Genomic DNA, 12,771 nt, shown 5'->3' on the forward strand with positions numbered 1-12,771 from the left:
TAATGTAGAAAACTTTGATTTATTTGGGGAAGGGCCCTCACTAGTCAGACCACATAAAAAATATAAAAGATCTGATCCTAGACCCATCTACAGGTATTTACCCCTCACACACATAGACATCCAAGTTCTAGAAGTTCTATCGACAACAAAGTTTACTGATTGAGCATTAATCTTTCTGCTTGTTGACCTAAATGTTCTCTAGGAACCAACTGGGGCACGTGTCGCCCAAGTAACGCAACCACCATCAGATGTTGGTTTGGTCTCAGTGGAATTCAATCTAAGCAAAGATGCATCTCCTGGATCATACAGGCTCGAATTTGTAAGGGAATTTGATAGTGCCGTGAATGCATATTTTCCAGTGCAAAGATATGGTATGTATTTATTACACTCAGCACATGATACTAATGTTGGTTATTTTTCTACATTTCAATTTTCCAGCTTTTTCTGCCTCTTACTTTTGAACCAATGTCTAAACCAGTCAGATGTCTACTGTTCAATGCAGGGTAGACGTGCCTAAGGCTCAAGAAAATAGGGTAGTACGTCCTAATTCTTAGATAGGACAGAATGAATTACTTAGTGATTCGAGGCTCACCTTTTCAAGTTGTGCTAAGATAGGCACAACTCTACTGTAGTCGTATCAGATGAAGAAATAGTTGCCTTCAGGTGTGCGGCCGCAGGATATGGTTCCAGTGTAGAAGGATGTCGAGTCTCTCTTCACTGGCCGTAGCATAAATAATAGAAGAAATTCTGCTTTTTGGCGCTCCAAAACCCGGTCAAGGCAAAATTGAGTTTCAAATTTCTTTTTATTGCAATAAAATAGGTTTGCAATAAAAACAACGTGTTTCAGGGAATTAAGATCCCCTTCCTCAGGTTAAAAAAATGAGTATACACATAGAGTACATAGGGTCATATATATAGTAAAAAAAAAAAACACATCTTGGGGTGGCATTAGCATTCAGGATCCGCCCACAGTTTTTTTTTCATCATGGACAATGCATGCAAATTTGAAATACTTCAAACTACAAAGGTCCTATAGAATATACAATAAAAGCCCCGAAAATCAATATTTCAGTATATAAAAACATGAGAATAAGTTTATTTGGATTGATTTTAATAAAACCTTGACATCAGTATGTATAAAAATGCTTTTAACCAAGAGAGTGTATTTCAAATTTGCATGCATTGTCCATGATGAAAAAAACTGTGGGCGGATCCTGAATGCTAATGCCACCCCCAGATGTGTTTTTTTTTTTACTATATATATGACCCTATGTACTCTATGTGTATACTCATTTTTTTAACCTGAGGAAGGGGTTCTTAATTCCCTGCAACGCGTTGTTTTTATTGCTAACCTATTTTATTGGAATAAAAAGAAGTTTGAAACTCAATTTTCCCTTGACCGGGTTTTGGAGCGCCAAAAAGCAGAATTTCGATTATTAGATGTCTACTGTTATCTTTTCAACTCTGGTTTGGTTGATATATTTTTTTAGCTGGACATGCAAAGTATTAGTTTTGAGTGCAGTGTACATGATGGAATTGGTTCTATGGTTGATATCTTCACTTTTCTTTTACATTTTGATTTACCTTGACTTAAAGGCAGTTTCATTGACCTTGATATTGGTATGGTTGACATTAGGGATGAGCGAATGTCATGTTATGAAATTTGTTTGTGCTTCGTTTGGTGGTAAAATCAGAATTGCGTTATGGATTCTGTTACCACGGACCATAACGCAATTCTATGCCAGAATGCATAATGGAATGACTTTAGAGGCATTCCGTTATTCATTCCGTCATAATAGAAGTCTATGGCCTGCAAAATGGATCCGTCCCGTTTCCATTATGCAGGAGAGGACTCCAGCATAATGGAAACGGGCTGGATCCGTTATGCAGTCCATAGACTTCTATTATGATGGAATGAATAACGAATGCCTCTAAAGGCATTCCGTTATGCATTCCGTCATAGAATTGCGTTATGGTCCGTGGTAACGGAATCCATAATGCAATTCTGCTTTCGAAGCGCAAACAAATTTCAAAATATGAAATTCGCTGATCTCTAGTTGACATCCTCACTTTAATTTTACACTTTAATTAACCTTGACCTGAAGGTAATTCAATTGACCTTGACCTGAAGGCAATTTGATTGACATAGACCTGAAGGCAGACTTGGACTGGCCCACAGGGGAACAGGTGAATTCCCATGTGGGCCCCTAGTTCACCACCTCCTACACAAGTGGCACATGATACAGTAGACTGCACTACATATACACTGCTCAAAAAAATTAAGGGAACACTTAAACAACACAATGTAACTCCAAGTCAATAACACTTCTGTGAAATCAAACTGTCCACTTAGGAAGCAACACTGAGTGACAATCAATTTCACATGCTGTTGTGCAAATGGGATAGACAACAGGTGGAAATTATAGGCAATTAGCAAGACACCCCCAATAAAGGAGTGGTTCTGCAGGTGGTCACCACAGACCACTTCTCAGTTCCTATGCTTCCTGGATGATGTTTTGGTCACTTTTGAATGCTGGCGGTGCTTTCACTCTAGTGGTAGCATGAGACGGAGTCTACAACCCACACAAGTCGCTCAGGTAGTGCAGCTTATCCAGGATGGCACATCAATGCGAGCTGTGGCAAGAAGGTTTGCTGTGTCTGTCAGCGTAGTGTCCAGAGCATGGAGGCGCTACCAGGAGACAGGCCAGTACATCAGGAGACGTGGAGGAGGCCATAGGAGGGCAACAACCCAGCAGCAGGACCGCTACCTCCGCCTTTGTGCAAGGAGGAACAGGAGGAGCACTGCCAGAGCCCTGCAAAATGACCTCCAGCAGGCCACAAATGTGCATGTGTCTGCTCAAACGGTCAGAAACAGACTCCATGAGGGTGATATGAGGGCCTGACGTCCACAGGTGGGGGTTGTGCTTACCGCCCAACACCGTGCAGGATGTTTGGCATTTGCCAGAGAACACCAAGATTGGCAAATTCGCCACTGGCGCCCTGTGCTCTTCACAGATGAAAGCAGGTTCACACTGAGCACATGTGACAGACGTGACAGAGTCTGGAGACGCCGTGGAGAACGTTCTGCTGCCTGCAAGATCCTCCAGCATGACCGGTTTGGCATTGGGTCGGTAATGGTGTGGGGTGGCATTTATTTGGAGGGCCGCACAGCCCTCCATGTGCTCGCCAGAGGTAGCCTGACTGCCATTAGGTACCGAGATGAGATCCTCAGACCCCTTGTGAGACCATATGCTGGTGCGGTTGGCCCTGGGTTCCTCCTAATGCAAGACAATGCTAGACCTCATGTGGCTGGAGTGTGCCAGCAGTTCCTGCAAGACGAAGGCATTGATGCTATGGACTGGCCCGCCCGTTCCCCAGACCTGAATCCAATTGAGCACATCTGGGACATCATGTCTCACTCTATCCACCAACGCCACGTTGCACCACAGACTGTCCAGGAGTTGGCAGATGCTTTAGTCCAGGTCTGGGAGGAGATCCCTCAGGAGACCGTCCGCCACCTCATCAGGAGCATGCACAGGCATTGTAGGGAGGTCATACAGGGACGTGGACGCCACACACACTACTGAGCCTCATTTTGACTTGTTTTAAGGACATTACATCAAAGTTGGATCAGCCTGTAGTTGTCACGGATGGTGTACAGGAAACAAGATAATACAATACAAACAATGACTCACTGGACCCACAACTAAGGAACAAAAGGGAGACCCCTGCAATCGACCTGCCGCTCTCCCTTATTGCTCAGCCTATGCGACCACCCCAAAGGTGGATGGGCGCATATCCACGTACCTCGGCTATCTTAGACCTGAAGGCCCTACAATAGTGAGGGGACACGACCACCGGCTCCCTACACAGACACGGAGGGAGTTTGGGTCACCTGGATCCAGAAAACAGAAAATCATAAATACATAAACAGAACTTATCTTGCAGACGACTGTGGACAGGGAACTGGGAACTGGGAACTGGGACAGCATGCACACACACTCCAGAAAGTTGTATCAGCCGCACACTACTGCCTTATGGGTAGGAATTTAAAGGGAAGTAATCAGTCCGACTGCATGACAGCTGAGATAGACTAACGAGGTGAGGAACAGAAACCAAAACAAAGAAACTCAAGGAGGAGGATCTGGACGGCTCCTGTCAGAGCTTCTCAGCTGTCTGGTTGTGACAGTACCCCTCCCTCTAGGAGTGGACTCCGGACACTCAGGGCCCACCTTCTCAGGATGGGACCTATGGAAAGCCCTGATGAGACGAGAGGCCTTAATGTCCGTCACTGGGACCCACATCCTCTCCTCAGGACCATAACCCTCCCAATGAACGAGGTACTGGAGGGAACCGCGGACAAGACGAGAATCCACAATCCTAGAGACCTGAAATTCAAGATTTCCATCAACAATAATCGGAGGAGGAGGCAAAGGCGAGGGTACAATAGGTTGAACATAAGGTTTCAATAAGGACTTATGGAAAACATTATGGATCTTCCAAGTCTGAGGAAGATCAAGACGGTAGGCAACAGGATTGATGACAGACAGGATCTTGTAAGGCCCAATAAACCTAGAACCCAACTTCCAGGAGGGAACCTTCAATTTGATATTCTTGGTAGACAGCCACACCAAATCACCAACATTCAGGTCAGGACCAGGCACACGTCTCCTATCCGCCACACGCTTATATCTCTCACTCATGTTCTTTAGATTATCCTGAATCTTTTGCCAAATAGATGACAAAGACGAGGAGAATCTGTCCTCATCAGGCAAACCAGAAGAGCCCTCTCCAGAGAAAGTCCCAAACTGCGGATGAAACCCATATGCACCAAAAAATGGTGACTTATCAGAGGACTCCTGACGACGGTTATTTAAAGCAAACTCAGCAAGGGACAAAAAAGAACACCAATCCTCCTGATTCTCCGCCACAAAACAGCGCAGATATGTCTCCAGATTCTGATTGACATGCTCTGTCTGGCCATTCGACTGCGGATGGAAAGCAGAAGAGAATGACAAGCGAACCCCCAAGCGAGAACAGAAGGCCTTCCAGAATCTGGAAACAAACTGCGTGCCCCTATCAGAGACTATGTCTGAAGGAATCCCATGCAATTTGACAATGTGGTCAACAAATGCCTGCGCCAGCGTCTTAGCATTGGGCAAACCAGGAAAAGGGATAAAATGCACCATTTTGCTAAAACGGTCCACCACCACCAGAATCACAGACTTCCCCGAGGAACGAGGCAAGTCCGTTATGAAGTCCATGGACAGATGTGTCCAAGGACGGGAAGGAATGGGCAAAGGAAGGAGAGGACCTGATGGCCGTGAATGAGGGACCTTGGCACGAGCGCAAGTCTCGCAAGCTGCCACAAAACCCTCAACCGACTTACGAAGCGCAGGCCACCAGAATCTCCGGGCAATGAGATCCAGTGTGGCTCTTGTCCCCGGGTGCCCAGCAAGAACCGTATCGTGGTGTTCTTTAAAAATCTTGTGTCTCAAAGCGAGAGGCACAAACAACCTCCCAGGAGGACAAAGATCAGGAGCTTCTGACTGAGCTGCCTGCACCTCTGCCTCCAATTCAGGAAAAAGAGCAGAGACCACCACACCTTCAGCCAAAATGGGACCCGGGTCTTCAAAATTCCCACCTCCCGGGAAACAACGTGATAGGGCATCTGCCTTCACATTCTTAACCCCAGGGCGGAACGTAACAACAAAATTAAACCTTGAAAAGAACAAAGACCATCTGGCCTGTCTCGGGTTCAGACGCTTGGCTGACTCCAAGTAGGCCAGATTTTTATGGTCAGTAAACACGGTAATAGGGTGTCTGGCTCCCTCTAGCCAATGGCGCCATTCCTCAAAAGCCAACTTGATGGCCAACAATTCCCTATCTCCCACATCATAATTTCTCTCTGCGGAGGAGAGCTTCTTTGAGAAAAAGGCACACGGTTGCCATTTGGCAGGAGAGGAACCCTGAGACAAGACCGCACCCACCCCTACCTCAGAAGCATCAACCTCAACTATGAAGGGTAACGAAACATCAGGTTGTACTAGGATGGGAGCGGAAGCAAAACTCTCCTTGATATTAGAAAAGGCCTTACGCGCCTCTACCGACCAGGAAGAAAAATCTACCCCCTTTCTGGTCATATCAGTGAGTGGTTTAACAACAGAGGAATAATTCAAAATAAATTTCCTGTAATAATTAGCAAAGCCCAAAAAACGCATCAGCGCCTTCTGATTCTCAGGAAGCTCCCACTCAAGCACAGCGCGAACCTTCTCGGGGTCCATGCGAAAACCAGAAGCGGAGACAAGAAACCCCAGAAATTGGATCTCTGGAACCGCAAACACACATTTTTCCAGTTTCGCGTATAATTTATTCTCCCGCAGGATGAGTAAGACCTGACATAAGTGTTCCTTATGAGTCTTGAAATCAGGAGAAAAAATCAAAATGTCATCCAAATACACTAATACAAATTTTACCATTAAATGATAAAAAATGCTGTTGACGAAATGCTGAAAAACGGCTGGGGCATTCATCAAACCAAAAGGCATAACTAAATTCTCAAAATGGCCCTCAGGGGTATTGAAAGCCGTCTTCCATTCGTCTCCTTCTCTGACCCTGACCAGGTTGTATGCCCCTCTTAGGTCTAATTTGGAAAAGACTTTCGCCCCAACAACCTGGTTAAACAAGTCCGGGATCAGAGGAAGCGGATAAGGATCACGAATAGTGATACTGTTCAGCTCCCTGAAATCCAGACAAGGTCTTAAAGAACCATCTTTTTTCTTAACAAAGAAAAAACCAGCGGCAACAGGTGACTTCGAGGGTCGTATGTGTCCTTTTCTCAGACTCTCAGAGATATAAGCACGCATAGCGACCCTCTCAGGTTGGGAAAGATTGTATAAACGAGATTTAGGCAGCTTGGCGCCTGGGATGAGATCAATAGGGCAATCATACTCCCTGTGCGGAGGTAAACCCTGAACTCCACTCTCAGAGAAGACATCCAAAAATTCAGAGAGGAAAGGTGGTACAGTTTTAGTAGAAACCTCAGAAATAGATGTTATGAGGCAATTCTCTCTGCAAAAGTTACTCCAACCATTTATTTGCCTCGCTTGCCAATCAATGGTGGGGTTATGTTTAGTGAGCCAGGGTAGCCCCAACACTAGAGGAGTAGGCAAACCGCTAAGGACGAAACATGACACATCCTCAACATGAGCATCATTCACAATTAAACGGATATTGTGAACTATGCCTTTTAATGATTTCTGAGAAAGTGGAGCTGAATCAATAGCAAAAACAGGAATATCTCTTCCCAAAGTGCATACCTGGAAACCATGAGTTATTGCAAATTGATTATCAATGAGGTTGACAGCTGCTCCACTATCCACAAAAATCTCACAAAAAATGCTCTTGCTCTCTAGCGCCACCCTAGCAGGCAGGACAAAACGGGAACTACAAGCAAAAGGAAAACCTTCAATTTCCGCCTCAACCCTGCCAATAGTAACAGACGGAACATTCTTAAAAGATTTCTTCCTTTTTGTCTCTTTATTACTCCCAGAAAACTGCCTGAATCTCCTAGAGGGACAAACATTTGCCAGATGATTTATACCTCCACAACAAAAGCAAACCCTCCCCTGCGGGCTGAATCTTCTATTGTCAGAGGCAATCAACCCCAGCTGCATGGGCTCCTGCTCAGAAGGGGCTGACAGCGACTGAGACCCCTGTGCACAGAATGAGACCGCTGCACTGTCCCGGGACTGAGTATGACAGGAAGGAGAGATCTCTCCTCTCTCTCTAAGACGCCTGTCAATACGAACAGCCTGAGACATAGCAGAATTCAAGGAGGTAGGTCTTTCATGAAAGGCAAATGCATCTCTCAATCCCTCTGAAAGACCATAGCAAAATTGACTTCGGAGTGCAGCATCATTCCAACCCGTATCTGCTGCCCATCTCCGAAATTCTGAACAGTATATCTCTGCGGATTGTTTACCCTGGCATAACAGACGTAGTTTAGACTCAGCCAGAGCAATACGATCCGGATCATCATATATCTGACCCAGGGCTAAAAAGAATTCATCCACTGAACGGAGGGGCCATGCCCCCTCCGGCAGTGAAAAGGCCCAGGACTGAGCGTTACCCCTGAGCAGCGATATAATGATACCCACTCTTCGTTCTTCATCACCAGAAGAATGGGGAAGAAGGCGAAAATGGAGTTTGCAAGCCTCTCTAAAACGTACAAAATTCTCACTACCCCCGGAAAACGTATCCGGGAGCGAAATCTTAGGCTCAGCACAAACTCCATGAACGCAAGCTGAACCGGTCACTTGAAACTGAGAAAAAGTCTTACGGAGATCAGCTACCTCCAAAGCAAGACCCTGAAAGCGTTCAGCCAAAAGTGTAACCGGATCCATGCTTGAGACGGTTTTGGCGGCTGATAATGTCACGGATGGTGTACAGGAAACAAGATAATACAATACAAACAATGACTCACTGGACCCACAACTAAGGAACAAAAGGGAGACCCCTGCAATCGACCTGCCGCTCTCCCTTATTGCTCAGCCTATGCGACCACCCCAAAGGTGGATGGGCGCATATCCACGTACCTCGGCTATCTTAGACCTGAAGGCCCTACAATAGTGAGGGGACACGACCACCGGCTCCCTACACTGACACGGAGGGAGTCAGGGTCACCTGGATCCAGAAAACAGAAAATCATAAATACATAAACAGAACTTATCTTGCAGACGACTGTGGACAGGGAACTGGGAACTGGGACAGCATGCACACACACTCCAGGAAGTTGTATCAGCCGCACACTACTGCCTTATGGGTAGGAATTTAAAGGGAAGTAATCAGTCCGACTGCATGACAGCTGAGATAGACTAACGAGGTGAGGAACAGAAACCAAAACAAAGAAACTCAAGGAGGAGGATCTGGACGGCTCCTGTCAGAGCTTCTCAGCTGTCTGGTTGTGACAGTAGTGTGTTTTTCCACTTTAATTTTGAGTGTGACTCCAAATCCAGACCTCCATGGGTTGAAAATTTTGATTTCCATTTTTTTTATTTTTGTGTGATTTTGTTGTCAGCACATTCACCTATGTAAAGAACAAAGTATTTCAGAAGAATATTTAATTAATTCAGATCTAGGATGTGTTATTTTTGTGTTCCCTTTATTTTTTTGAGCAGTGTAGATGGGCAACATACAGCATCTCAATCAGCTTGTGTTTATATAAAAAACTACCTAGTTTATTATTGTAGATGCAGCAGGGGTCTGAGATTACTTCTAGGTACAGAGAAAGACCAGTCAGTATCCTCGTTCTCCAGGGAACTGCTGGTCTTGAAGTCACTGCAGGGGCACCCAATATTTGTATGTAGCTGTACAGCGAGACCTTAGAATGAATATTACTGGTGGGCCCTAGGCACCCCAGTCCGACACTGCCTGAAGGTAATTCAATTGACCTTGACCTGAAGGCAATTTGATTAACATTGACCTGAAGGCATTATGAATGATGTTGGCCTGAAGGCAGTGTGATTGACCTTGACCTCAACACTTGTTAATTTACCTTTAGCTTTTTTCCCCCTAGAAGCAATGTTTCTAGGGACAGAGGTGGACATATTGTATGTAATCCCTGTATGGCTCTGCAGGTATGGGTCCCACTGTAGATACAACATTAAGCTGCATGTAAGAAAATGATCTTTTGAATTTCATGGCTTACAATTTCCTGTAAGTAATTGTGTGATATGCCATTTGATGGAACACACCATGCTTGTGTTTTGTTCCCCCGGATTCCAAATCTATAAGGAATCTTTATGTGCATCCACATATGGAAGCACACAGAAGATCATGTCGTTATCGATCCCAATACAGTCGTGTGCATGAGCACTTACGATTTTCATGCACCTTGATGTGGCAAACTGAAAAGACTAGCGTGGTATTAGCAGGAGGTGCTCAAACCCACATGCAGTCGTGCATATATATAGGGGAGCAAATCCTGCACTTGTGGCCCGTTGCTAATGGCGATCCCCAGCAAAATGCATACGGTGGAGGATGCCCACAAGTACCACAATAGACATCCTACACAAGGTAACAAGTGCGGATGTGATAATTAATATAACAATATAACAAAATAATAGCAAACACAGGTGCACTCTGCAATCTCACTAAACCCTCAAACTGATTTTAAAATTTAGAGATTAGTCAACATGTCCTACGGTGTAGAACATGTCTAAGCCCGGGCACCACGCCAAGGTTTCTCAAGTAGCCCGGGACCTAACACTCTCCTAACTGAGCCGTATGGGCAATACCAGGAGCCAGTGGGCAAATTACAGGAGCATGAGGCCGACTCACAAACAACTCACCAGTTACCTCCAGCATGTGGCCATGCTTGCAGTGGGAGGAGGGAGGAGTCTGCGAGTCCCACTCAAGACTGGCTGATAAGGCCCAGGCTTCACAGGTGCACCTAAATGTAGCCTGTAGATGGAAAACAGGCACATTTAAATTGGAGATTATACACCTCCAGGCATCTCTATATATACAAACTGAAAAGACTAGCGTGGTATTAGCAGGAGCTGCTCAAACCCACATGCAGTCGTGCATATATATAGGGGAGCAAATCCTGCACTTGTGGCTCGTTGCCAATGGCGATCCCCAGCAAAAATGCATACGGTGGAGGATGCCCGCAGCGAACCACAAGTACCACAATAGACATCCTACACAAGGTAACAAGTGCGGATGTAATAATCAATATAACAATATAACAAATTAATAGCAAAGACAGGTGCACACTGCAATCTTACTAAACCCTCAAACTGATTTTAAAATTGAGAGATTAGTCAACATATCCTACGGTGTAGAACATGTCTAAGCCCGGACACCACGACAAGGTTTCTCAAGTAGCCCGGGACCTAACACTCTCCTAACTGAGCCGTATGGGCAATACCAGGAGCCAGTGGGCAAATTACAGGTATGTGGCACCATAACATTGTCTATCTAAAAGCCAAGATTTTACGTCAACAATTCTAATTGCTTGACATTTCAGTTACCATTACCAATCATGTTCCGATACCATCATTTGATAACTGTAACTTATGAAAATCACTGCATGTCTGGATATATTGCTGTCTATCAGCCTTCAGCACTCAATCTGATCACCGTTTCCCATTCTATTACAGTACTGCCAAGATATTACTCCACTGTATCCTGTCCAAATGCGGTTTCAGTCTTGGAAAAATCGGCTGAAATTAAAGTGTCCGCTCAGTATGTAACAAGGTTTTTTTGGTTTGGAGAAGGGGTTTTTAGCTTTAAACCTGCATTACTTCTAGTGGTGAATTCAATGTCTTCCTATTAGGGACAGTTACGGGGTCTCTACCGGAAGGTTTTTTTAATGCAAGATTTCTTAATCACATGTGTAAAGCCGGCCTTGTCCCCTTATGGAAATATTGCCTACCTTCTGAGTACCATAGTAGAATGTGAAAATATAAGATGATGTTTTGAATATTATTAGCACAACATGGCTGTTTTTTGTAATGTTTTCAGATATGTGTATGGTCGGCCAGTACCAGGCAAAGTCAATGGAAAGTGCTGCAGGAAAGTACGATATGCTTATGGTAGAGACGCTAATTGTCTAAGGGGCTTAGAAGACATTTGCACAGAATTTACTGCAGAGGTAAATCTTTTATTAGAATCAACCTTGTTTCGAGTCATTTGGATTCCTAAACCCATTAGGTCAGCTACGTGCATGGAGTCTGTATGGTAACATAAAGTCCTGATGGAGCAGTAGACCATCTATAAGTGGCTATATACAGTGTTTTGGTGCGTCTCTGTTTTAGAAAGGTTTTACCCCTGAAAATACTTCCAGGACTCAATAACTCCTCAATTAGATGGCCCCAGTGGAATATAGGAATCTACGAGAAAAAAATAACAACATGGGTCCATAGATTCTTATGGGTGCTGTATTGCTACAGATACAACTGTGTGCAAGAAACTTTATTGTCTAAACATCCAAAGTCCTAAGCTATCTTCACACCCCGAATACTTATATTTCAAGGACACTCTCAAATTTATTCTACTACAGATAGACTCTACAACTGGAACCCACACGGAAATTTTGAACCTGGACGCCTTTAGGCTGCAGTTTTCTGAATATGCCAATAGCATCGAATGTGGCGTCACAATGAAGGAAGCTGGGACAGGTAGTACTGAAGTTTGAGATTCTAATGGAGATATAGGCACCATGTATGGTATCTGTCCTATCCATACAAGTGGGTTAGAAGACCCCTTTAATGCTACACTCATACCCCCTTGGCTTTTATTATAAATGGAGGAGGTTTGGACGGGTATAATGGATCCATTTTCAAATGGATGACAATGAGTGATCCCTTTTACTTATAACGGGGGCCCATCTGATTTCCAGCTATATTTATAGCTACATCTACTCAAAGAGGTTTTATCCTTGAGCACAATATTAGTGGTCTATCTTTTGGCTGGGACATTAGTATGTCAGCTGACTGAAGAGAGCGCCATGTCCCCCTGTTGGCTTCCCCCGCACAGCTCCGTGCTTTTGATATTGTCAACACCAGGGAATGGGACTGAGTTGCCGTCCAAGGCACAGCCACTACTAAAAGTATGAGACTGTTCCTGGAAAATCCGGGGATAACTTGACTATTTGAACGCACGCCATGGCCCCTTTAGTCGGTTGATCAGGGAATATACTGGGAGTTGGACCAGTATGATTGTAGTAGAAGTGTAGATCAAAGCTACAAAATACTGACTCCTATT

General features: G+C 44.7%; 1 protein-coding gene across 1 annotated transcript in view; it reads left to right on the forward strand.

The window, feature by feature from the left end:
* LOC121003460 (ovostatin-like) overlaps positions 1-12,771 on the forward strand; it is a 100,519-nt gene that overhangs the window by 18,033 nt on the left and 69,715 nt on the right. The window contains exons 6-9 of the mRNA XM_040435332.1: positions 203-371; positions 11,166-11,250; positions 11,530-11,659; positions 12,068-12,185. Of these exons, the coding sequence (XP_040291266.1) occupies positions 203-371; positions 11,166-11,250; positions 11,530-11,659; positions 12,068-12,185 (502 nt within the window). The remainder of the gene's footprint in view (positions 1-202; positions 372-11,165; positions 11,251-11,529; positions 11,660-12,067; positions 12,186-12,771) is intronic.

This window comes from Bufo bufo, chromosome 6, assembly GCF_905171765.1.
Source record: "Bufo bufo chromosome 6, aBufBuf1.1, whole genome shotgun sequence".
NCBI classification, from domain to species: domain Eukaryota; kingdom Metazoa; phylum Chordata; class Amphibia; order Anura; family Bufonidae; genus Bufo; species Bufo bufo.